General features: G+C 41.2%; 1 protein-coding gene across 22 annotated transcripts in view; it reads right to left on the bottom strand.

The window, feature by feature from the left end:
* The window catches only part of epb41l2 (erythrocyte membrane protein band 4.1 like 2), a 53345-nt gene that overhangs the window by 4422 nt on the left and 21621 nt on the right, over positions 1 to 27302 (bottom strand). For 6 of the 22 annotated variants that reach the window (XM_063902056.1, XM_063902051.1, XM_063902061.1 and 3 more), the window contains exons 7-23: positions 21740 to 21815; positions 19702 to 19798; positions 19357 to 19481; positions 19138 to 19225; positions 16344 to 16496; positions 15311 to 15408; positions 13759 to 13931; positions 12848 to 12924; positions 8881 to 8931; positions 8704 to 8736; positions 7885 to 7944; positions 5472 to 5642; positions 3835 to 3906; positions 2963 to 3511; positions 1692 to 1820; positions 1313 to 1411; positions 567 to 647 (exon numbers count right to left, since the gene is read on the bottom strand). In XM_063902056.1, the coding sequence (XP_063758126.1) occupies positions 567 to 647; positions 1313 to 1411; positions 1692 to 1820; positions 2963 to 3511; positions 3835 to 3906; positions 5472 to 5642; positions 7885 to 7944; positions 8704 to 8736; positions 8881 to 8931; positions 12848 to 12924; positions 13759 to 13931; positions 15311 to 15408; positions 16344 to 16496; positions 19138 to 19225; positions 19357 to 19481; positions 19702 to 19798; positions 21740 to 21815 (2132 nt within the window). Of the gene's footprint in view, positions 1 to 566; positions 648 to 1312; positions 1412 to 1691; positions 1821 to 2962; positions 3512 to 3834; positions 3907 to 4800; positions 4942 to 5471; positions 5643 to 7884; positions 7945 to 8703; positions 8737 to 8796; positions 11073 to 12847; positions 12925 to 13758; positions 13932 to 15310; positions 15409 to 16343; positions 16497 to 19137; positions 19226 to 19356; positions 19482 to 19701; positions 19799 to 21739; positions 21816 to 27302 lie in introns of those variants that run through there. The other 16 variants (XM_063902063.1, XM_063902070.1, XM_063902059.1 and 13 more) reach the window with 16 other exon arrangements.

The raw sequence follows: 27302 nt of genomic DNA, 5'->3' as shown, positions 1-27302 counted from the left end.
GCAACTTAAACAAAGCAGTGGATGAGGGATCATGCGTAACGATCCAGACCTGAACTAAATATTCTGTCAAATTTTATTGGGTCTTCAAACTAACTTGGGCCAGGGTTTAATTATCTTTTTTTCCCTAAATCCGAACAGTCTGTGTGTACATGGACAGTGTAACATCTTGTTGTTTTAAGATGAATTCACTCTACGCTCATAGTTATCTTTCATTTCAAATCCAGTAGGACTGTGTACAGAAGTAATTTTTTGTCTTAGCGGAAACCTGACAACCTTAGACAAAGACACAAATCAAAACGAGCAAAAATAAATTAAACAGACATGGCGTGGCAAAAACAAAAAAGGTCAAGACGCCATTGTCCAGCAGTATGGATGAACAAGTGAACAGAAGGATGCAGCGGATAATTGCATGTCGGCGTCTCTAATATGTGATTTATAAATCAAATGGTGCATTCAGACTGTGAGCAACATGATGGACATGTCACCAGACCGCTTTTTGTCACTTTAGAGGATTTAGCTGACTTCGTAAAGACTAAAGATTGGGTTTTCGGGACTGGAAGACTAACCTGGTCGTGGTCGATGTCACAGTCTCCAGTGATGACGATGCGTTTCTCAATCCTCGTCTCTGATAGGCCGCCCTTTAACGTCTGCCAAAAAATACACAACAACAATAATGCTTTGATGTCTGTTATCACAGGGGATATAACCGGTCAGAGCTATGGAAGCCCTGAGAGGCTCAACTAAAGTCTGAGTCCAAAATGTTTTCTGTGTTTATGAAAAACTGTGACCTAGGAACATGTGAAAAGCGATTTTGCAAGGTTTATCTTTTTGAGTTACATCGTTATCATCAAAAGAATTGCCAGGTGAATATTTATTTTTGTAAGGATCAAGTGTTTGTTGTTGAAATACTCATTTTGGCCACAATAGATTAAGTGTACTGCCATGCTATTTCTAAAAATAGGTAAACCAGGTACGTTTTTCATTTCTATTCTGTACACATTAAATGGGTAAGACAGGTATTTATATTAAAACTTACCAGGAAAAAAAAAGCTTTTAGTTATAATTAGAAGATAGAATTGTGGAACACTGTTGTACCCTTAAAAATAATTAATGTTTCAACAACAGACATTTGATCCAGACGACAACAAAGAACAGATCTGCCAAAACAGGTTTTTCCAGACGTTTTCACCATGAAATAAAAAGAGGAATAACAGGAACGTATTGCTTATCAGGGCTTCCATACAAAGCAGAAAGGAGACAGAAATCACTGGGACGTAATAATAATTGTGTGTGTGTGTGTGTGTGTGTGTACCTTGGTAATGTGTGTGGTTGTAGTAGTACACAGAGATTCCGAGGTGATTGTCTGAGCTGTCATCAGCACTCCGGGCTCGCCATCGCCGTTACCATCCAACTGATGACAGAGGAGACAAAGTAAGATCATTAGCTGAACTTCACCCTCAGAATATCCCCGTTGCTCAAAAGAAAGATTTGTCACAAACTAAAAGAGATTTCCCTGAGGAAGGAGAAACAAAAATAACCACAGCATGCACTGTTTCTAGGAAGGAAGCTTTTTTGGGAATGTGCTTTTCTTTTAAAACCCATTTAAATAATGATACAATTTCACAAGAATGCTGACACACGAAAGGACAAAAATAAACACCAAAACTCCCTTGTGTTTGTTAAATGTGCACCTGTGCGGCTTCGTATGTGATGGTCTTGGTTTCCGTGTGTACGATGGGCACTTCTTTTGTAGCTATCTCAGTTTTCTGGGCTGCAAACGTGTCTGATATAGTCACCATTTCTGTCTTTACCACAGGTGGCTGGGGAGGGACGAGAGAGAGAAGTGAAGGGGGGGAGGTTAATACAAAGAAGGTAAATGAATACTGAGACGGTTAAGGAGACATAAAGAAACTGTACTAGCACTAGCTTAAGAAAAATCACTTCCGAGTTATTGTTTATGGTTTTTCTTTGGTAAATGATCATAACAAAATTGGAATTGAAATGTGTGAGTCACATCAAATGAAGTACTTATTGTGTTGAAAGGGAAGTGATTCAGCTGTCCAGTGGTACACATAGCAGCAGTTTAAATATACACAAAACACAATATGTGCGAGTCAATGCAGCAGAACTCATGCAAGTTTTCCAATCTCGAGCGACAACACCACAAAAACGCAGAACAGGACAACAACTATTTCCAGCAATGCACAGGCGACAGCTACAACAGCGGCGTACGGCTACGACAACATCTTTTGCTTCGACTCAAAAGTACGACACAGCACAAACATGCATAAAACATGAGCCGGTAAAAAGAAAAAACAAAGAAATAAAAGCCATGCTCATATGACAAGACGGGCAAATTGATGTGGAGATGTCATGCAAAATAAAAAAAACACATTCAGATGATGGTGGTTTCCACAATAGCGTTACCATGGTGACCGTGAGGAGCCAATTAAACACTCACAAAGAGAGAAGCATCACTGCCAAAACACGTGGAGGACACACACAAGCACACACACACACACACACACCAAAAAGTGGAATACGGCATGCAGAGCAGCACCTAAAAGCATCATGCAGGCCCCATTTACTTCAAAACACTAACAAGTACAGCGAAGGAGGAATCAACACCACACTAGGATTATGACATGGAGTATGATGATGTCACAGAACTTATATGAATATGGAAAGTCCACATAAAGACTGAAATTAACCGTGTAGTGGATGGCAACTTGACACCATCACACATAAAGACACTCCTCAGTCTGATTTAACTCTTATGGGACAAACAGGAAGTGTAAGGATGTACATGGGGCTTTGATATTCACGCAAAAGCAGGAAGGAAACCGGCACTGTGGAAAGCAGGAAGGAGAGAATATGGCGGGTGTTTCTACGGCTGGTAGGATGGATGAAAGCCCAGAGAGGAGGGGGGGGGGCTCTGCAGTTGGCAAAGTGAAGACTTTACCTCGGAGCAACAAATAACCTGCAGCCGGGGTTCTGCTTCCACCACAGAGGCTACTCCGTTCATTTTCAGCTGTTCTTCTTGTTCCTCCTCCTCCTCCTCTTCCTCCTCTTCCGGGGCGACGGCGCTATCCTCCGGCAGGGAGTGGCCGTTTGTAGCCTGTGTCGTGATTGGATCATCGTTGCTCTTAGCTTGTATTTCCTCCTCTGCATTGTTCTTCTGCTCTGGCTCCTCTTCTACTTCTGCAGGAAGGGAAGGAGCGTCTGGAACCGACACACCTTTTTTTTCCTCCTCTTCCTCCTCCTCCTCTTCTTCCTCTAGTATTTGTGTGTGGCAGATAGACACGGAAACATTCGGCTGGTACTCCGCCTCTTCCTCGCTCTCGCTTTCCGATGAAACGCTCTCCTGCTTCGCCTCTTTGGTTTCCACCGTTACGACTACTTCCTTTTCCACCGTCACTTCCTGCGGGCTCGTAACCGTGACAAGTCCGGGTTTGGGCGCTATGGAAACCTCTTGGACGACAACGGTTTCTTCAATTTCAACTTCGGCCGTCTATACACATGCATACACACGCAATGGAGGAGCACACACACACATACACAACAAACGCATGGGGACACAAAAAAAAAAAACAAGCATAACATGATCATTGAACATAAACAAAAAGATAAATAATACACAAACGGAAATAAAAGAAGATGAAGATGTTCAACTGTGGATAAAGAGAGTGAGCGGAACAAATATGGAGACAAATGAAAAGTCAAAAAATGAATGGTTGTAGAGGCAGCATGGCATTTCACGCTGCCAGGGGGAGAATGGAGGAAGAGAAGTGGAAAAGGATCATGAATGGATTATAAAAAGGGAGTTAGGACCACCTTTGCAGGTTCTTTGGTATCAGAGATCTCGTTTTCTGCGACGGGGGCATCTTCCGCTTGAGGCGCACTCTCCTGCGGGACAGAGAAGTTACCACGACAACCATCAATCGCAAACACGGACAGTGACAAAACATAGAATTCCTAACTTAAGCCATACAGCGATGCGTGTTACGACAGCACAGGGGAGAAAGGGTTGAGTAGGTGAGTTGGATTCTCCAGCTTTCATGCAAAGTCATCAATCGTTGCAGGCAGTAGGGATGAAGAGAGTTCAAGATGTGTGGAAGATAAGAAGATCTGTGGCAGGTTTAAAGAGAATAAACCATCAATAAACACAGGAGGGTTTTTTAAAGATAAAAGGGCATCGTGAAGTCAGCAGTTTCTCTGAGATGAATGACTGTAGAAAAACCTGGAATACTTATACATTTTGTTCAAATCATGGGCATTGTTTCTCGTCATGCCATCATCAGCCCATTTATACTTTTAAGTTAGTGTTTATTTTGTACTTTTTAAAAATCTTTTATTCAACTGATGTTTTATATATTCTAAGATGTTCTCTGTGCCATTTTAAAAGCGTATGTAAAAAAAGGAAAAACATTATGCATTGTGATTTATCTTAAGCTTGATGCAAACTGCTGCATCAACAATGCTGCCTTTTTAGCATTTATTTCTCACAAAGAAGAGATTTATATTCAAATGGAGCGGATTTGCATTCAATCCACAAACAGAAGTACCACAACAAAACAAACAGGGGCCGTCCTATCATCCGTTATTTACTTTATATTAGATTTACCATGCCGTTTATTCAGGATGAATGCAAAACATTCCTCCAACATCCACAGCAGGGGATAAGGACTGCTTGCATGTATAGAGTGTTTGATGAACACATCTGGCAAGCATCTATAGTGAATTGGATTTACTTTCATTGACTGGACTGAAAGTAAACTCCTATAGGTTAAGTAGCAGCACCTCAGTGGCAGCGAGAGTGGAAGCAGAGGCTGGGGTTATATCAGCATCTAGAGTCGGATCGGGTATACTGCAGGCAGGAGGAGCTGAATAAAAGCCAGAGTGTCTACTGAAAAGAACAGAAGCTATCTCCTCCTCGAGACTCTACAGCAACACACAGAGAAGATGGGAAACAACGCAACGTTTGAGAGGATAGGGATAGAGAAGAAATCCAGAAACACAGCATCATCACATAAAAACAAACACAGAGGAAGTATGTTAAATAAAGAGCAGCCATGCTTTACACCACTGCGTCTTAAATGGATTACGTAAACCAGAGCAGATTAAGAGAAAACAAGGAGAAAAATCACATCATAGACAAAATAAGACTGTTGTACTGCAGGTAAAAGATGTCAAAAGTGAGTCCAGCTGAAAATAAAGGAAGAAATGGAGTACCCAGAGCAAGAAGAAGAAGACACCCGCACAGTGCATCAAGTGGCGAATGAGGTAAAAACAGCTGTTGAAAACCAAGGATCAAATGAAAAAGCCCACTTAAGACTAAAGACTTTCTTGTTTCTTTGTGACAGTTTCACAGCAGTGCAACTGTCTGCAAAGAGAACCTTCCAGCAGACTAAAGTGTGTAAGCAAAAAATGCCCCATGCTTCTCACGGACGGACACACCCAGACAGACGTACCACTTGCTGTTGCTGCTGAATACGTATCGTTGGAGCGGGGGAGGAGGTGAGACGTTTCTCCCACTGGTTGGGCTGAGGAGGAGAGGGAGGTGGCGCCTCCATAAAGGAGCGCTTTAGCTGGCTAATGCTAGCTTGGTGTTTCAGAACCTCGTCCTGGGTCTTATCATGGTCCTATTGAAGGGGAAGGGGACGGGGGAGGAGGGCGGGGCGGAGAGTAAATGAGATGGATAAATGAGGGATGGTAGGGGGGGAAAATATACAATTTGGGAATGTGGGATAGAGGTGGGAAGTGGAGGATGATGGGATAGAAAGAAGGGAGAAAGAAGAGAAAACATATTAAGAAGAAAAATGGGGAAAGAAATAGTATGACGAGTAAAGTTTTAAAAGAAAACGAGGACGGGTGAATAAAACAAAACAAGGGAAGGAGGAAGAAGGAAAAGGGGGAAGAAGAAGGGAAGGATAAAACGAGAGAGGGATGGGGGAGGGGAACATTTGGTTCAACAGGTCATAGGAACATTAGTCTGTCAACCAGGAGGAGGAGGACATGGATGCCATGCCTCACTGGAGCCTTGTTTTAGGTGTCTGAAATCTGAAATCTGACATTTTTTCATCTATATTTTGTTCAAATATGTGTGGTTGTGGGTTTTAATAAGCAGGCTGCAGTGAAACAGGGCTTCTCCATCTTTCTGAGGAGTGTTTTTTTTCCGGGAACAGCACAGCAGGCTGCAGAACATGGAGCTGATAGTGGTGCACTATTTCTTCCTTCTTCACTGCCCTCCCATGTGATTTGAGTTAGTTTCGTTCACTTCCTCCTGTGATTATATGGTCATTTTCTTTTTCCTTTCTATCCTTGTTTCTTTCTTTTGTCATAATTATTACAGGATACAATTAGAAACTGTGACTTTTTCTTTAGAATTTCACTGATTGTACATGAAAGGAAGTTGTTTTTCCTCTTGAAGCTAACTTATTCTCTTTATACCGTAAAGAAAACCTTACCTTTTCACTCTTTAACCCCTCAGCTTAGAATACTCCATATAGACTACGGCTAACAACTGGCATCGCATCACTATCAGTCCCACGTCGCATTAAAAAAAGTATTGTTGTTGTTTTAGTATGTTATCAAACCAAGCATCACAACACTGGCATCCAATCACCAGGAAACAGGAGGAAAGCTCCTCATGTTTGTTAGCGAGGCAGGGTTAGTGGGGGTTAGTCGCAGCTGCCTGGCAATACTCAAACTCTTTGAACAAATCGAGGATTGGAACAAGATAAAAAACAAAAGCTCACAAATCATGCACGGAGCATGCATACGTTCACACAACGCCGACCCGATACACAGAGCAGCCATTGTGAACACTCGGCTTGGGAAATGTCGTCGAGGAGAAGGGCTTTACTGTTGTGTAGAAAGATACACATCAAATAAGTATTTGGCATTTCAGAGATTAAACGCAAATGCAAATGCCTTTGGTGCACTGAGTTCTGTACAGAACACCAGTGTGGGGAGTTGGCAGAGATATTGTTTGTATGGAGACACTTTTCTTAAGACTTCTTAGGCCTTGTCTGGCTGATATAGCTAAGGTGCTACATTAGCTTTCGTTCTAAACGTTTCTGGTCACTCAAGCTCAATAAGCTATATAATCAATAAAGCATCCTATATGTAAATATTTTTAGGTTGCAGGTCGGTTGATTATAGTGGATTCTAACTTATGCTACATATTTTATACTCTATACATACCATGTTTTATTCTATTTGTATGTGTAATGCCTTGTTTACATGCTGTAGTCACAAAACCTATTAGGAATCAATACGATATATCTAATCCAGTCTAATTAGTCTAATATTTAATATTTTTCTCCCTTGAAACTTGAGTAAAATATCTGGCTATAGTACAACAATTTTGGTGAGTGAAGCTTTAAGCAACATTTGTTTTATAATAATAATAATAATAATAATAATAATACATGTGACATATATAGCACTTTTCCTGGTGCTCAAAGCACTTGACAAGCAAGTAAAAATAACAACAAAAGTAAAAAGTGCTAAGCTACGTGGAATAGGGGGGAGGGGTTAGAGGAGTTTAGGAGTATATATACATTTATTATATAATTTATGGCAATGTTTCCAAGCCTGTGTGTTCAGAAAGGCTGCCATGTGAATCAGGAGGATTAGCACTGAAACCACTGGAAACCAAAACGTTTTCGATCATACAACAAAAACAGGAAATAGCTGGCATTGAGCGTAAACTTCCACACACATAAACACACGCAGGCATGCAACAGAGCCTGAGAGTGCGAGAGGGCAGCAGTCCTGTACAGTGAGTACAGCACAGAAGGAGTTGTAGTTCTGATGGCGTCAGAGTACACAGAAACATGTAGTTCTTATATTCGGCCATCAGGCGACGCCAGTACCAACCTCCAACATTAAATTACTGTGCCTCACATAAATATTGTCCCCATGCACTCTGTTTGGACTCTGGAAGGCAGACATACAGCAACAAAAAGTGTAAAGGAAAAATTAATAATAAAAATTGAAATAAAATAAAGGAAATGCATTTTCTTTTAACTATATAAAATAAAACAAAATCTAGAAAATAAAAATAAAGAAGAAATCGTAAAAAAAATATATAAAATGAGAATAAGTATACAAACAAAATGGAATAATACAAATAAAATGCAGTGACAGCCAACAGGATCTCAAACTGTGATGAAGGCTAGAAGATGGGTACAAGCACAAATTAACAACATTTTGGTTCATTGAATGTCATTATGCTCACACTCGTACCCATGTTGACTCATGCAAAATCCAAAGCAAAACCAACAGACATTTTTAGAAACCCACAAAACCGTGCTTTCGGCGAAACCCAAGATAAATAACAAACCACAGATATGAACCAGAAACCAAACAGAAACTGTGAAACCAAAAACCCACAGCAGAGCAACCGAAAGTGAGGATTTCTGGGTAAGAAGTACCCACTCAGGATCAGTTTTTACACTCAGACCCAATCTGGAAACAAAGGGTCTTATCTCATACATATTTATAACTACATATCATCAGTAGTCAATGTTACTTAAATATTTACTTGGTACAAATTCCAGATTGGGTTGAGAAATTTAAAACACTGACCGAATCATGTTAGAGCACCGTAAAGGAACCAAACCAAACCAACGCGTGCCGAGCAAATGATTGACAGACCAAATTAAAGAATCAAACAGCCAATAATAATGTGTAAACCTGAGAGGGGGCGGGCTCACTGGCTTCCAGTGACTGTTGGTGGGGTGAAGTAAGGGAGAGAGGAAGGACAGGTTACACTATAACCACCTCTACAATACTCTTTAGCAAAGTAATTAATCCCATGTTTTATTCTAGATATTTTGCAAAGCATGCTGGGTAAAGTCGGACCCTACAGACCTGGGTGGGCGTGGCTTCCGCATCACCAGGGCTTAAGTCCACCTCCATAACCTTTAATGTTGTGGCGAACAGGCATGTCATGAGACAAATGAGCAGGGTGATGGGGGCACGGAGAAAGAAATCGGTGAAATGGATGATGGGAAACTTTTCTTCCCTTCAGCAACCTCAGGGAGATCATGTGACCTTTGCCCCAGTAACATGGAAAAAGTCTGAGATGGTCAATAAAGGGATTTCCTCATCGTTTATAAAAAAAAATGTTTGTAGTACAGCATTTCTTTGTACTGCCAACAAGCTACATTTTGTATTTTCCTATAAAGATAGCATGTGTTTTTATGACAAATGCTACTTTTTAGTCAAATAGGACAACTATTCTGTTATTATTTTAAAACTGTAAATAATTTGTCCCTTTTATCTGCATCTACAGCTTTATCGACCAGGAAAAAGACAAAAGGCCCCCACGAAAATGCCATTATAGTCTTATTTCAAACCAAGGGAACAATGTATGGGGGTTAAAGAGGGACCTTGGGCAACACTGTTTACTCTTAACATTTGTTAGCAATAATATACAAATGAATAAGCTTTAAGTGCTCTGCGTTGATGAGGTTCTGTATCTAGCTGTACAGTTATATCATGTATTCTACAAAGGCAAACTGCAGCAAATTCAAAAATAAAATGATTATCTTGCTGAATCACTCTGCATTGTATCAACGTACACCATGGTGTTGCTTTATTTGAAGAGCGTGTCAATAATATGCTGCATGTCAAACTCAGGGGTTCAAGAACGACCAATTTAAAAGATCATTAAGCGGTGGAAATAGCTCTTAAAGTGTGTTCTGTGCATCCGTTAAAGTCTCTGTACAGTTTTTAAATTACTTGATAAGCCTACTATATTTTTGCTCTACTTTGTTTATCCTTTATAAACTCTGAGTTGTATACTTTGTTTAATATTTCTGGTTCTAATCTTTATTATAAACAATACGGTGGCAGGGTGCAAGGAAGCGATAAGAAAATATTCAGGTAAAGACGGTGGTGGTGAGGCTGATTGTACAGACACATTTATACATAGAGGATGTAAACGGAGAGGGGAAAGGATTTGTGGGGCGTATTGTGTCTATCTATGCGGCGGGATCGCACATCTCTTGCGTCCTTGTAGCGCTCGCGTGGTGCCTGGCGCGCGGGGGTGTGTGTGTTAGCAGAGAGCTTAGCGGATGCTCGGACTGGTCGTTCGCCGTTTCAGGGTTAAAAGTTGGCAAAACTGCCTTTCGCTGACTGGACACCAAGTTCTCCAGGTAACATAGGGTCAGGCCGAGGGGTGTGGCTAAAACTAAGGCTAGGACTAAAGACTGGCTCGCTGTTAGCATCACGACCAACAGGAAGACGACGAGCAGGCAAGGAAGGAAGAGAGGGGAAGGATTGAGGAGGTAGCGATGGATGGACGGGGATAGGTTAGAGCAGGAGAAGGAGGAAAGAGATGGAACAGAGAAGAAATAAGAGGGAAGGGAGGAAAGAGAGGGGAGGGAGGATAAGGAAGAGGCAATCGGAGGACAGGAGAGAGAAGAAATGGAGGGCAGGTGCAGTCGAGTTGGCCGCCAAAGAACAGCAGGAACCAAACTAGCAACTTTAGCCGGCAGATAGCTTGTTAGAAACGCACAAAAACTGGTCCAATTTAGAGCCAAACCGTTAAGAAGATGGCATACTCTGGGTGTGACGATACATTTAGGAGTGAGTTTTAGGGTTAAAACGTTTATTTTCATCATTAATCCTGAAATTAGCCTTTTGGGCAGAAACCTGTTGCCACTCTTCCCCCCGATGGAGAGAAAGCACAGGGCAAAAGAGACGTATTTAACGAGTACCCTAAGGGAGAACCAGCTCCACCAATTTGTAATTCCAGCTTTAGCTTCCACCTGACAGCCTTCCTCAATGCAGGACACCTCGGAAATAATTGTTTGGGAGCTTCTATGGGACTCTGGAGGGTTTAGCGCGAGATCGGCCGACTGCTGATCGGAGAAAAGAGTGAAGGTGTTCGAGGGGAGGGCCCACAGCCCGTGCGAGGCTGTGAGGTCGTCGGTATGGTCTTCGTCTTCGGATATGTCAGACAGGCCGCGGTCGAACTCCGAGATGGTGTCGAGGGAAGGGGGGAGAGAGGAGAGGGAGGATGAGGAGGAGAAGGAGAGAGGGAACATGAAGATGGACTGTTGGGGGTAGATTGCAGGAGAGAAGAGGACGAAGGAAAGGGAAGAGGAGGAAACAGTGCACACATATCCACAGAGTGTATCAGCAAGCAGTGAAGAGGTCCAATAAGTTCAACCAAAACGACCAATGTGCATCAGAACATCGTTTCACGTGATCATGAAATGACATAAATGACAGCATGCCAAGGGAAAGTGAAATAATCAAAACACAAGGGTGAGATTGAAAAAAGAGAGAGGGGAAAGAGACATAACATTAGTCAGTGAACAACACGCCAAGAACAGGTTAAAAGTGAACATAGCAGGGCAGAGAACAGTGTCACTACTGGAAGAAGGCTTAGACAGAGGGCAGTTCCACAGTGCCAGGGTGAGAGCCAGGAGAAAAGGGAAAGAGGGGAGAGGGGGGTTGGAACAGGACGCATGCATAATAGTACTTTGATATCCTAAGTAGTGGAGATAGATCCCCGAAATCTTTTCAGTAATCAGCAGAGTTGTGTCAGAAAATGTCAGGGTGAGCCTAGAATAGCTGCTTTAATGTTATGTTAAGTTTCAAAAGAAGCTATTCAAATGAGAATATCATTCTGGTCCAGTAAGCTTTCTCTGGCACACATATTCACAGCTTAAGACACTACAGGTAGAAAGCATTGTTCAATTGTGAGAGTTTGCTTCCATAGCATGTCTTCTTGTCAGACTAGTGGAACGAAAACATCCAAAATACACATTTAGGTGTTTATTTCACTATTTTGCTTTTGACAATACCCATTTTTGCGTGTTAAAACCTACATTTTCAGACAACAGGGTTTGTTCATTTTATCAGTCCAATGTATACAGGGTTGATTTTATGGCGTTCGCAATGTTTTCTGATTTATACAGTAATTTAAAGAGATTGTCAAAATGTTCTCTTTTATACAATGTTCTGATTTCTGTCCTGAAAATGTATGCAAATTAGCATTTATTTCTTAAGATTATGCCAAATTTGCATATCTAAAAATAGCATATCAAATTACTTGCAATACAAAAATGTTTTGTCTCAGTGTGAGGAATGAATCTGGGAAGTTTCACGGTATTATTTTAAATGTTGGCCCGTTCACCTGTAGTGTCACCCCTTGATGGGGGACATGTCAGAAACCTTGTTGTCCCAGAGGAGGCAAAGTTAGGTATCTAAATTATCCTGTGAAATACAATTATTTGTCATCGCAATGGGGGTTATAAGTAACAGAAACCAGATAAAGTACAAAAATCCTCCCAAAAGAAAACCAAGACTGTGTGTTCCCATAGTAACACAGACTTTGCTATATAATTCATGTCTGCTGGCATTTCTTCTTCAATCACTGCCTTTTTTACCATCTGCATGGATCCTCCTCGTGTGTTTTACCAATTACTACAATATGAAATGTAGCAACCCATGAAAGAGGCATGTTATTATAATGTTATGACATATATGACGTTGACTTTAACACACTCTTAGATGCAAAATGTATCTGGATGCTTGAATAAACAGCAGGATGGGCAAAGAAAAGGTGTGACATCTAGAGAGAAGGGTTTTTCCCTCACCCAGACGTATGTGTCTCTCTCTGAAAAACAAACATATAAACAGTCCCCAGGGGGATACAGCCACCCCCCGCCCCTAGCTATATTATAAAGACAACAACATGGAAACTTGCTGTAAAAACACTGATGTATACCTTTTTTTGTCATCACTTTTTCCCCCGTCACATACAAACGCATATCCACACAGGATGAAATCCTCACACACTCTCTCGTACACACACACATACCTTAGAGTCAGAGTGGAGCTCCAGGTGGGGGTCACCTCCGTTCTCAGATGTGGCTTCAGTGATGCGGATCATTGGTGCTAAAAAAAAAATACGAAAAAAAAGCCAAAAACAAATGATTTAACCCTTTACCATCGTCCGCTGCTGTATGTACTTTTTCAGATCAAGATCACTGTTTTGTTTTTATCCTGGGGGCAAAAACAATCTTCTCCAAACAACAGTGTGCTTTAGCATTGTACAAAGTTGATGTTTTGTGTAGAAAAAGACTTCATTTGTGGTATAAAAACGCAGCAAAATAACAAGGCGTTGGCTTGCAGTGTAGTAAGGTGTCCAGCAGGGGGCGATGTCAGTGGGTTAAATAACCTGACAGATGTGTAACAGCAGTGCACAGCTGCATCAAGTGGGCTCTATAGGCCAAACAAAATAACTAATAAACAGTGTTTTTTCAACCAAAGACATTAAAATATGTGTTTGATATGCATCCTTTAAGATATTTAATCAGCCACGAGCTTATTCAGGTGTTCATCCAGGTGCATTATTAAATGTTTTCACTTTCTCTCTCCACCATGACATTTATGTGACCTGAGTGAGTTTTCATGCTCCATTTCTTTCATTTTTAGGTTTTTTTTTCCCTTTAAAAAAAAAGGTACACAAAACATTCTTTCTTTCCGTCTCTTTCTCTCGCCCCTCTCTCACAACATGTGACAGGAAACATATGCTGCAGCTATTTCCTGTATCTGGTCAGACACTAGCATTTTACATCCAAACACTCACACACTCACACACACACACAAACCCACCATCCACGCCCCCCACTTCCATCTGCCTGTCATTCCTTCCACTAAATCTTTTCGTCAGTACGTAGATTCATCTATGTTGTTTAGAGTGGAGCTGGGATGTTTCTGTGCGATTACCTCCATCCAGGCTGCGGCTGATGCGTTTGGACGAGGTGCGTTCAAAGCAGGGTGCGGGTCGGTCTATGAGCGAGCTGGCCACGCGGGACTGGGCCTGGGTTCGCCCGCTGTAGCGGAACTTGGAGCCCAGAGTCAAGAAGCGGGCCTTGGTGGGAGGCTCTGGTGCGTTTAATCTACAGAGTAGAGACAGAGATAGAGGGAGGTAGGGGCACAATGGGTAGGATTTGCCATAAGAAACAATGTATAGACTCTCATAAGAATGATCTATCCGGGCTGCCACAAAGCTCACTGGTAGAGCTGGTGGTCCATGTACTGGGTCTCAGTCCCTGCTGCGGCCGATACAGATTTGAATCCGGCCAGAGTCATCCCCTCTATCACCCCGTTCATATCGAACGCTGTCTCGAATAAAAGCTAAAACTTGTTCAAAAGACATTATCTAAAAATAAGTAAAAAGAAAAATGATCTCTCCATCATCACTTAAAGTGTAAGGCAGGATAGGGTTAACCCTTTTTTGTGGTTAGTTCAAAAAGTATCTAGGTGTAAACGTAGTGAGCAGTTGCTATATCGTAAGCAGAGGAAACTACAAACATATTTGCCAAATTACTGAGAAAACCGCAAAAAGATTAGCTTTTACCCAATGGAGAGAAACTTATTGGTGATCTTGAGAGGATGGTACACTTATAAATATATAATAAGGATAAGAAAACAGGAGGAGTCTCGAATAGCCACTAAAGCTGTTGAAATGGTTGCAAATTTGGCAAAACGGACTCTTTAGGCCTCCAAAGCCACTCCCCCAAAGTAATCATTATTAACGACAACAAACAAACATGGCTAATATAAGTGCTCACAGCTATCAGCAAGACTGTTGATGCGAAATGATAGCATGGAAGATTGCAAGCCTGTAGACAGAGGTAGGTTGAAGAATGAAATGATTGGACGGTTAACATGTTTCTCAGGGCAACGAACTTATTTATTTTTGCCAGAATGTAAATACAGTTTAAACAAATAGAACACAGTAATTGTTTGTAGGTTACCACCCTTAGCTTACACCTGGGTAAAGAAAGAGGGGCTAACATGTGTTTACAAACAGCAACTCCTAATCATTTTGTTTTTCAAACGCGTTGTTATGGGACTACATGCGCAGTAGACAGGGAAAACACGTTTGCAGGCGACTCTTGCCTCGACAGGATATTAAAGCTTATTCCTCTTCTCTCCTCCACACACACACACACACACAGAGACGCACTCGCTGCGACTACAAACGCAACAACGACGAGCGCCTGGTTCGTCTTTTTTGTGTGTGTGTGTGTGTGTGTGTGTGTGTGTGTGTATGCATCGCCCCAGGCATCAGACGGGTTAAACAACCACAAGATACACGCTTGTGACTTTACTTTCTGGAAGGAGAGGCGGCCTATTGTTGAGCCTGATAAAGCACACATTCCTTTATTGAACGTTACCCAGAAAGCTGTTTCAATATCCTAAACTCCAGACAGGAAGTCTCTGAAACTGAAATCCACGTGCATATGCAGGACGTGTGCGTGTGTGTTTGTACCTGAAGAAGCTGTGATTCTCCACACAGACTTTCCACAGCCTTTTGGCAGAGCGGTGATTCTGGAGTTTGAATCCCACCGTGCTCTCGAACTGCTCCGTCTGTCAAAGGAATATGTAACGGGATTAATACAGACATAAACAAATGTGATTCAAAGACTAAAGAGCGTTTTGTCAAGCAATATTTGTTCATTTTCAAGATTAGTAAATAATTGGTTTCCCAAATTGTTTGCTAAACATACATTTATAGGTGATCAATATTCTTCTGTCCCAAATCTAGAAATGTACATTAGCCTATTTTGAGGTTATGTTGTTAATTCAAATTTCATGGACTTTTTAAGCATTTATTAATGAAAACAGCTATTTTTAGGGGGTTCCAGTACACGATTTGTGTCGTTAAAATGAATGTACAACATAACAGATGTCATTTTATCCTGTGCTGAATTATTTTGTGTAGGGCCGAGTAAATCTCAGTATGTTGTGTTGTGACAGTTTTGACTTCCTGTGCTTCCTCAGATTTTTAGTCACATTTTGTTTTATTTTTCAAAAATGTTTACATCAAATCTTTCTGATGGAACAAATGACAGATTCTCTGAGGATCCAGACAGAATTCTTTTTGGGGTGCCGCCATAACGGTGCTGATCCAGCGAGTTGATTCTTCCACATCTTCTGAACCATCCCATTGTCTCAACCTCCTGATCAAGGTGTGGCCTGCATATTCGCACACACATGGATCCCCCCGAACCCCTTTTCTTTTCTAATGTTTTTTTATCTTGTTTTTTTCTTTTCATAGGTCTATCTTTTGGGATTTTTTTCATTTTTTTTACATCAAACCTCAACAATAACCATAAGCCAAAAAGGACAACACAAACCTACAAAATCCAAGCTAGAAAATCCCAAAATTAACAAAATAAATAATCAAAGTCATGTTCCCCTATTGGCTTTTATCTCACACTTGTTGTGTTTGAATCAAGGTAGTTTTGTTGTTAAAAGAAAAATAAGCAGGAGAACATGTACACATATCCCTGGGCACATACCTCTCCTGGTCTGATCTTAATGTAGAAGTTGTTCCTCTTGTATGAAATCTTGAGGATTTTGGGCCAGGCGAAGCGGTTTATCCGCAGCCTGTCTTTGTACACCAGGAGTCCGTTAGCGCACACACCTAGCATGATGTCCACGCCCTCAGAATCCTGAAATAATCAAAAACAAATATATAAAACACATCATGAAACAGTTCATGAATCCCTGTGAAACATGTGTATGTGCCGCCTGCTTGTCTGTATCGGATCATGCTGCACACTGATTGATTTTTAAAGTAGTCTGCTTAAGCTCAACAGGAGCTCAATTAGCACACACACACAAACATTCAGCACAACTCTAACGTGGTTACCGACAGACTAACTCACTGACAAACCTTTTAAGTCCAAGGCCGTGTGGTAATGGTATTGATTACAGCAGTGCATGTACACAGGGAAACTCTGTTGGGACGAATGGAGGAAGTTGATAATGGCCAGTTTGACTGAGACACACAAACACATCACATGGCCTCCACATGCTATCAGCGGCTCATCGATCGCTGCGTTGGAACATGTACATTTTAGCACTCTGGCTCGGACACAACGGAAAACAATTGACCCCTTGCTTTTTATGCTTTGTGTGAGAAAACAAGGAATCCAGAGTGACTTCACCGTTACCTCACAGTCTGTCCTAAACTCTTCATACATTTACTTTTCACATGCCAGCTATGGCGTAACAGTCTAAATTGACATACATGAATTAATATTGATCATAAGATACAAAACTGAGCTTAAATCTGAAACATCCACACTACAATACTGGCAGATATCACGGCAAAAATATCCACTGTACTATAAGTCAATGACACTGGAATTGTTACTTTCTGCAGTAGTGCTGTGAAATAAATACATTGTTTTTATGGCTACAAGTAGATGGAAAAGGGATTGTATTTGCAAAGCGCTTAATCAAGTCATTACGGCTAAGTCATTCATACAGAGCAGTGTGCCACTTGCTCAAGGAAGCTACCAATCGCACATGGTGGGCATGCTGTCCCTGTGAGAGAGACTGGCAGGGTTAAGTATCTTGCAAACGTCGACATGTTGAGTGCACGGGCTGGGATCGAACCGACAACCTTACGATTGCAAGACCCCTCACAGCCAGTGCAACAACTTCATTACACAATTTTAACGCTGCTATCTGCAGACAAGAGACACTTTATCCAACCATAGATTCTATAAGTGCATCTTTCATTTAGTTCCATTTTCGATTGCAAATTTCTTGTCGTCTCCTACGTCTTAATACGTGTGATGGTTACTATATTTGTCTGACGTACAGTACTTTTTGAACAGTAGATGTTTATAATGTAGTATGCTGGAAGTTATTTTGCATAGTGTCTCGTCAATATGCGTCATCCCAGTCAATTTCAATGCAAAACTGTAAAAGAACAACCTGTAAGGTCTTGAGTGTGAGTGAATCAGCTCTACTTTTATTAGTTACACCTGTCTTTTGCAACATGTAAGAATGTTCTCAATGAGAAAGGTCTGTTACCCTAACATATACTGTTATCAAACACTGTTGTGTCCCAGCATTTTTTGTACCGAGTTCAATTCAACCAGCAAAACCAATATTTAGAAAATATTTTTGGGTTTGAATACACATTTTATGATGACCAATGTTATTTCAGATGTGTAATAATGTGATCAAACCTGTTCAGAATGATATATGTGCCAGTGTCAGTTTCAATCAAACATATTGAAGTGCATTAGCGTTCGTTTCGATATGATTGATCATTTAGAATGGCATATAGCGTCTGAAAGGGTTCCTCTGTGAGTCTTGGCGTCATGAAACTTGCAAAATCACAAATTGGTGACACGGGACAGAAATAACTCTGCCCCCTGAATTCCCACAACTCTGCTTTGCCGGAAAAAAGATTGGCAACATTGGAAACGCTCTCTGTGCTGCTCTCATTTTTCCCCTCGTTCTCCCTATGTGTTGCAAACAAGTGGAGCATGCTCTTAAAGTGCACTCGCCTCTCTTTCTTTCAAGGATCAGTCCCCATGTTATGTCTTTGTCTCATCTGCATCCTCAGCCTCACATCCTCCCCTTCTATTTTCAGAGTGCCCCCCCCCCTCTCTCTCTCCCCCATTTTTGGGACACAAAAATACTCAGACGCAGATGGAAACATGCACGCACTCTACCGATGACCTGCTGTCCCTGGGAGAGAGGGACTGGCTGTTCCCATGGCAATGGCATCCATGAGTGTTTGTACAGCTGACACACACATACACTCACACAGACACACACACATGCAGTGACACAAACATGCAGACACACAGACACACACTTTCGACATCAAAGAAATGGTGCTACTCCCCTGGTGCTAACAACAACAATGGACGGGAGAGGAGAGGAGAGGAGAGGAAGAACAGTATGAGACGAAGAGGGGAAGAGAGGAAAAGAGGATGGGAAGAACAGGAGAGGAGGAGAAGAGGTAGAGGAAATATGAGGGGGAAAAAACAAGAAGAGCAGAGGAGGAAGAAAGGAGAGAAACGGGAGATGAAGAGAAATGTAGAGGAAAAGGAGGAAGGGCACCAGACATTTGAGATGGAGAAAGCAAGGTAAAAAAAGGAGAAATGTAAGGAGCTTCAAAGAATATGCGGACAGTAGAAGAGGAAAGGAAACAAAAGGATGAGCAAAGACGAGAGAAAAGGAAAGGAAAGGAGGAGGAAGGAGACAAGGTAAGTTCAGGAGAGGAAGACATAAGACATGGAGGTGAAGCGGAGGACAGGTGAAGGAGGTAGCATGTATTACTACCTTAGCATGGTGCAGGTCCACCCCATACATGGACAGTTTCTTGGCATTTTCTAGAAACTGGACGTCGGCCTGTGCTGGTGTCATTCCCCTAAACACCCAGAGAAAAAGCAAATTAATTCAAACAGCCACACATTTACAGAAGTATCGTAAAAAGTTGGAATGTAAGGAAACATAGGTACAGCTTGTCCCAGTATACTTTCCACAACCTGTATCTCTTACCTGTGAGACTTGTGGAGTTCAACAATCTTCTCCTCCATCTCTCTGTTCTGATTGGGCGCAAAGGTCAGCTGACCGACGTTGTCCAGAGGCCGAGGCTGGTCGGGTTCATAGTCACCGACTTCTGCCTGCAAACCCAAAAAGGAGACGGTAAAATAGAGATTGACTCTTGATGTTCAGGGGAATGTGATTGGGGTCATAGACGTCATAGTGTTGTTGGCAAGCTTTAACGTGTTATTATGGTATGTTGATACACAGAGTTTTTCAAAAGGGTTGAGTACGATCTTTGAGCCGATTTGAAGATAGTATTTAAGTCCTTTTGAAAACATGTTGCAACGTGTATTCTACCTGCAGTGTGTACGACCCCAGCAGAGCGTGAGTGACGAAGGAGCAAGGCAGCCGTCCCGAAGCCACGTCTTCACGGAGCTGGAGACACAACAGGTACCTGCATGAGAGGAAAAAAAAAAAGGGGGAATCAGGCTGGGTTTAAGTCTAATCAAAAACTCTAATCCACTCTCTGGACTGAAACCGGCACCATTGTTCGTGACAATAATAAAAGGATCCAAGCAGCCAAATGTCCTCCTGTGAGGCCCGAGCAGACGGGGTCAGCTGTTGCAGATTAAATGTCTTTGTTGGTGCCGTGTTTGTTGTAGGATTTTCTTAGTTTGCTGCTGCACCGGTTTGTTGGTATTACTTGGCGTCTAATCCTCGCCATGACTCGTAACCTGCAGTTGGGGAATGGTCGGGCGCTGTGAGCTGGCACCCCCCTGCCGTTTGTGGAAGGTCTCATTATGTGAATGGAGCTTCTGTGTGAGTGACTGAGTCAGACACCTCAGGGTGCTGGTAAAAATCTCATTCAAAGTCACCTTGGCGGGACTTGCTGATATGGAGGCTTTAACACCAGTCATCCAAACACAGGGCTCCTTTATACTAGGACATACAGTATGACGCCTCAGGACTTTAATCTAAGTTAATGTGGTTTGAAAAATATTTACTCTTTAATATCATCATGTACAATAATAAAGTCTGTAGCAAACCCTGTGAAAAGAGACACGCTATTGTGCTTTTTCCCCTTTCCTGTAGTATGTTTTAAAGGTTGTTGTGCACGTAAATGGTCTGCAAAGTCTAAAATCCCAAGAGTTTCTCTCCCACAAACTCCCCCCCTGCCTGAAAAACCTCCATTGTAGTCCTTTGTTTACTTCTGTAACAGTCACATCACTATGTAACACTTCACTTATTTTGCCTAGTGTTCCAACACATTGTATGTGATAGGCTAAGGGGCGGGACATCTCTAAGCAGTTGACTGTACATTTTTACATTTATATTTAATATTCCACTCCTTGCACTCAACTGTATATATGCTTTTTTACTCTCTAATGCTGGTTTATTTCTATTTCTGTTTTGAGACGTTTCTATTATTAGAATTGTTTATTTCTACTCGTTTAATTTCTAATTATGTGCAATGCCTTGATTTGTTTTATGCTGCTGCAACGTAATCATTTCCCAGCAAAGTACGTCTTATCTTATCTTATAATAATAACTTTATTCAGCAGAGCTCTGACGGAGAAAGCTTGGTCACCCTTTGTGTTTAGCCTGGTTATGGGAACAGCTAACAGAGCCGATCGCGAGGATCTGAGACTGCGCGCAGGCTCATCAGGGCACATTCACAACAGAGCAGGCCAGTTAACCAATCAGAGCAGACTGGGCTCTGGTTTCAGAAAGAGGGTGAAAAGGGGTGTTGCGGTACAGGCAGTATGAGAAAAATAAAGAGCTTTTTGAACATAAAAGCATGGAAACACAAAGATGAACCTGAAAATGGGCATAATAGGGCCGCTTTAAATAAAATTGTATTCGAGAAATTTCAGTCAGTGTGTACTTCTGGTGAGTATGTTATTTAGTGAGTGTGTGTCCTCAATTAGCCTTTAGCCACAACCATCAGAGAAAGTGAACGCCCCATTAGCCATACACTCTAAACTAAATGCTGTGTGGCCGGAGCATGCCCAGGTTTGTGTGTGTGCATTCAAATGTACAAATATAAATGAGTTGGCAATGTGCGCCATGCCCGCTTGTGTCTTTCTTAACTTTTGCTTTGTATTATAGGCCTATAATCCTTTTGCAAAGTCACATTTGAATGCTGCAGCTGAAGATTTAGTAAAGACCATAAAAAGGAACAAACTAAAAATAAATAAATAAATATTATCACCAGAACAACAGAAAACAAAACTCCCAAAAAATCTGAACTGTATGCTAAAAGAAATTCACTTAAAAAGGGAACAAATGTTTGTTTTCTTATTTCTTTACATTGTCTCATAAGAAACTACTAATGTAGGTTTAAGGAAACAGTGGTACAAGTTGAGCATGTGTGTGTGTGTGTGTGTGTGTGTACCTGGTAATGTCTTCAGTGAGCAGTGAGGGGTCGGGGGGGTAGAACTTGACGTTGAATGAAAACTGCCAGTTGTTACCTGAAGGAGAGATTATTGATTAGTGTGATTTACAGCACAACATCATTGCAGATTCAGAAAAACTAAAATGGAAATATGTATATATGACAAAAACAGAGACGGCGTGTAACGTGGTAAACCCAGCATTATGATAAGGGTTTGTTTTTTCTATGCAAATCCATCCATTCATCCCTCTGCCCATCCCAGCGGTGTGTGTGTGTGTTTGAAAGCGGGTGTGAGTGAAGGCAACTAATGCAAAACAGCTTTTAGACAGTGCTAAGCCTGGTACATCTCTCACACACACACATACACACCAGCAGATCAAAACGGTATTGCATAACTTCATCCTGTCTTTATTTTTTTTTAAATAAAAAAACAAAATCCATCTTCATCAGAAACAAAAGCACGCAACATCATCATCAAACCGTGTCATAATCTAGTTTCCTTTTGGATTTCCTCCTATTTTAATTTGGCTAAAATGTCCCGTTTTCCGTCACAAAGGAGGCCACATTGCCCTGCATGCCAATTCCTCCCCCCCCACCTTTCTTTCTGCATCTCTCCGCCCCACAACAACACACAGATGTACCAACGCATGGCCACAAAGTCCCTACACACACACACACACACACACTAAAGATGGCGATCACGTCGTCTGTAAAATTCCGTCCGGGAGCAGCAGGCATCACTTCAAGACCATTTCATCCTCCAAGGTCACAACCAAGTCTAGACACATAAACACATATGCGCAAATACACACACACACACACACACACACACACACACACACACACACACACACACACACACACACACACACACACACACACACACACACACACACACACACACACACACACACACACACACACACCCCAGAGGAGCAGGAAGAATGGTGGACACTCTAAAATTAAACAAGGAAATGCAACCATAACACTGTCTTACTGTAAAGAAAAAACATAACGAATAGATGCAACATTTAGACCTTTAAGAAGCGTCATTGCTGAAAGTCAGATTTGACCTTGGAGTTATGCGCAAGTTTTATTTTATTCAAAAAAATGTGTATGTTTGCACACTTGCAGATTAGGATTAGCTTCACATTAATGTTATGTTTTTCGAAGAAAAAAATAAAGTATGAGGACACTAACGTCACTTCAGGCCAAAATTACAACCCCGCCCACTTTCCCGCGAAAAATAATGCATTAGAGCAAAGCGGGAATCAATAGCTTCTTGATGTCCTAAAGCGGCTGAGTCATATATCGCACCTCAAACAACAAATAAATCCAGAGTTACGGCTTCTTTACAAACAAGAAGAGAGTAAAAGCAACAATCTAATTCAGAAATCACAGCTTAAGTGTAACACAGCGTACACACGGTTCCATTGTGTTGACGCTTGCCGGTGGGCATGTCTGGCACTTGGGGTTAACGCGACCAACAACCAATCACATTAATCTCCCGCCCCGGTAACACATACATGCGGTTTGATTGGCTAGCGCTTGTACTGGCATATTGCATACGAAGGATTTGATTGGCTGGCGCTTCCGTGAACGCTTAAAAAATTGAACTTTTTTCTCAACTTTCACCGTGAACAACAGAGCCGAAGCGAAGCAACGGAACCACAATGCAGTTCGGCAACGCTTGACGTCACCCCATTCAAAGTGAATGGGAAGGTGCTTTAAGCGTCAACGCAACCGTGTGGGCGGGCTGTAAATCCTGATGCATCGTCCACCGGCAGACCGACCGGACATCGATCCCCTATTTATTCGGAGCTCCGTAAAAACAAAGTTGTGTCTGCTGTCTACCGATCTATTTGACACAATTTTCTTATTTTTGAAGTTATTCTACAGTTTTTTTACAAACACAAATATTGTTTTCTGGCATCACTTTAAAATGTTACGGGGAGGGCACAGCGCCCGTCCCTTGGAAGGACAATAACAATAGCTAACTTTAAGCGTTGCAGTCCAAAATATCCAAAACTTAATTAAAAGCATCGATGAAATAGAGTACAACATTTACTGGCTGGTATAATTAATAAAACAATTCTGCTTGAATCCATAAATGCTCGCATTTTGCCTTTCAAAAACATCATGTTTAACTGTCTGCTTACTGTAAAATAAACGAGGCACTCACCTGTTAAAGCTGGCCAGTGTAGTGCCAACCTCACAGAACCATAAATGTTATAACTTTTTTATTCCGTCACTTTTTAGGCTGATGATAATTAAAGCTTCATACACACATAGGTTTAAATAAAAACACTTGGAACAGCACTCTTCCATTTCATGCTAATAAAATATATTTGGTTATTACTTTTTCTTTCCACAGATTCCATTTTAGTCTCTTAATGTACAGAAATGGAAAATATCGAGTGCCTCTGGAAGTATGGATGTGTGTCGAGTGTGGGAGTGAATTGAGTTTGTATGTTTTGTTGGCAGCGTTAAGTGCTTTGTGAGCCTCTCGTGTCCGTTTTATCTTTCTACACAACCATGTGCCGCCCATCAATACTCCCCATGACGCATAGAATACACACATGCTCCCCCACACCTACATCCACTACACTCTTCCTGGCAACAATTCATCCCCTGTCATCCACAGGTCGTTCCCACTCAATCTTCTTCGGGTGACTTTAAAAATAGATTCTGTATATGTCTGATTATATTGACAGCTTTTCATAAAAATAGAGGAACATTGATTTGTTGAATATGGTCTGGGAAGAAGTATGATGTAGGATAGAAAAGATTATTTTAAAACAGGACCTCAAACTTTTTCTTTTGGGTTTATATCCGGATAAGAACTGCATTGTTTTGGAAATAGGTTAACAGTCCAAGCAGCATTTATTAGTTACAACTGATATTATTATTAAGCCAACCCTTAGACAGAATATCTTTCATATAACATTTTAGCCGTCCTATATTTGAAAATATATGGAGACCCTTTACATTTATGCACATTTCTGGATTTAACTGACCATCAAATGGGCAACTAATTGCAGTATCAATGCACTTTCCAAGCTTGTATATATACAGCTCCGGAAAAAATGAAGAGACTATTAATGATCAGTTTCCCTGGTTTTACTATTTAAAATGTTTTTGAGTTACATGTTTTTTTTAAATGTATTGTACTCTCTAAACTACTGACAACATTTCTTTGTTGGAATTCGAAAGATACTGGAATGGCTGCCATACACGTAGAGATAAAGATGTAAGAAAAATGTCGATTGGGCTCTTAATTTTATCTGTAGCTGTATATGTTTCTATAAACATGTTACTTTTGAGTCTTTAACAATGAAAATATTCCATTAGTACAGTCCACTGTGTACCCAATGACCATTTGTTATACAGATATAGCATTTGAGATTTCATTTTAGTTGTTAGTCTTTTATTTGTTACATGTTTGTCGCCTTTTTGTGACTGAATGCAGCAAGTCTTATCATGTGACTCATGTATATCCTATGAATGTAAAAGGTTGTATTTAAAATTCTTGAAAAATGTAAAAACCAGTTGACACTTGGCAAAAACTAGGCTTTTATCCATAGATTGTAAAACCCACTAGCTCTTAAAATCATATTCTTTAATGTGGACAGATGCTGTTTGCTTTTATAACTGAACTGGCAGCAAAAGTACTTCCTGTATCAGCACAGTAAGACACCGAGCACCATAAAGGTTGCCTGTGGAGAGAACATGCGTGCTGTTAAACATTAACAACAGCCACACGCACTGGACTAAATCCAGTCTCCAGCCTTGCTGCTCGGCTTCCAGGGAAACAGCCCGACTCCGAGAGCAAGGGGAAATCTTGTTCTCATTATCCGTCAAAGTGACATCTTAGAAGGGGCTCACTGGCTGGGATTAATATTTGACTGCGCTGACTTTTTTAGTGTTACAATGGATTTGACTTCAGACTGCTCAGATTTGTGGATTCAAGTTTCTTGGAAGCAAGTTTTTCTCTCTTATTTTTTTTAAAGATTTATTCGTTTTTCCTTCATCTTGTCTCCATAGCTCATGCGTTTTCCTCAGATCAGACCAAATTTGTACACTATTTTTCTCTATTGTTTTACCTCATCCTTAAGTGATGATTCCACAGACAAAAAACAGACACACCCACATAGCGTTGGTCCTAGTAATCTACATTGTGGGAAGCACAAACAACCAACCTTGTAGACTGAAACCTTTTTCTTTTTTAGTGTTTAAATTTGCTTTGCCTTTGTCGGTCCAGCAAAACGATAATTTCAAAAGCTGTCTTTTAAATCCGTGTATCACAAGGTTTAAGGCTTGCACGTAGTACAGCTTAAAATCGTCCCAAAATTGAAACAGGGACCCAAAAAAAACAACTGTTTAGGTCCCAGCTGGGTATGAACTGAGGTAGTGTGGCGACTGCTGGGTGTGAACAAACACACGCACACGCACACACACACACACAAATGAAGACCAGTTGCATATCGCCGATCCACAGGCACACACAGCGACAAGGGAGGCATGCATGTTCACCACACGCTTACACACAGCAAACTACGTCACATACACTCATTCAAAAATAACACTTTACGAGCCAAAAGTATATGTTTTAACAAAGCCTTTCTCTTAAAACTGCAACTCAGATCTTTGAGGCTGGGTGTTAAAGCCTGTTTTTTTCCCCCGAAAACAGGAAGACCAAGACAGAAACAGCAGAAGAAAAGAAGTGAAGCTTTTCCTGAAGAAAAGTCAGCTACAGGTTCTTGGCATACTCTTCAGAAACCTTCAGAATGACATATGACACTATCGCATTACCAGAAAAAACTAACAAATCTCACTCTAATTAAATCCTCAACAAATCAAATGACAAACGAGAGAAACAGCACCCCAATTGGTCGTAATTTTAAAAATCCAGTTTGTAATTTTATAAGAGTGTTACCAACACATGCGGGAATCCAAAATAACAAAGCTTAGACTACGCTTGGTTGCTCCACACCTTTGATAACATTCTATCAACAACAGACACCACGCGGCACATTTATAAATCAACAGCTGTTAATAAAGCGGTCGATAAATAATGAAGCTAACAGGCCACACTTTGGTAACTGTGTCCAATCTGCCAGCTCTGAAAAGACTGCTGTCGTGAGGTTTCAAATGTCTCCGGCTTTGTTTGTCTTTATTGTGAAGCCGTTTGTTTGGAACTCTTTTATTAATTCATTATATATATTTAATGTATCGGTTTTTGGCTGAGAAGTTGGGGGCGCTATGTGAAATATATTGTTGATGCAGGCAGAGGGAGACATGGATGGATAAGTTGGTGGATGGTTGGATGGAGGAAATTATTGATGGATGGATGGGTCATAAAATGGATAGATGGATGTCTGTATGGAGGGATAATGGATGGAAGATTGATGGCTTGATGGATTATGGAGGAAGGAATGGATGGATGGAAAAGTGGATGGATGGATGGATGGATGGATGGATGGGTCAATAAGTGGAGGGATGGATGAATTTATGGATAGTTGAATGTATGGATGGATGGATGATTGATAGATGATTGATGGGT

This window comes from Eleginops maclovinus, chromosome 15 (genome assembly GCF_036324505.1).
Source record: "Eleginops maclovinus isolate JMC-PN-2008 ecotype Puerto Natales chromosome 15, JC_Emac_rtc_rv5, whole genome shotgun sequence".
NCBI classification, from domain to species: domain Eukaryota; kingdom Metazoa; phylum Chordata; class Actinopteri; order Perciformes; family Eleginopidae; genus Eleginops; species Eleginops maclovinus.
This window is presented reverse-complemented; position numbering and strand designations above follow the sequence as displayed.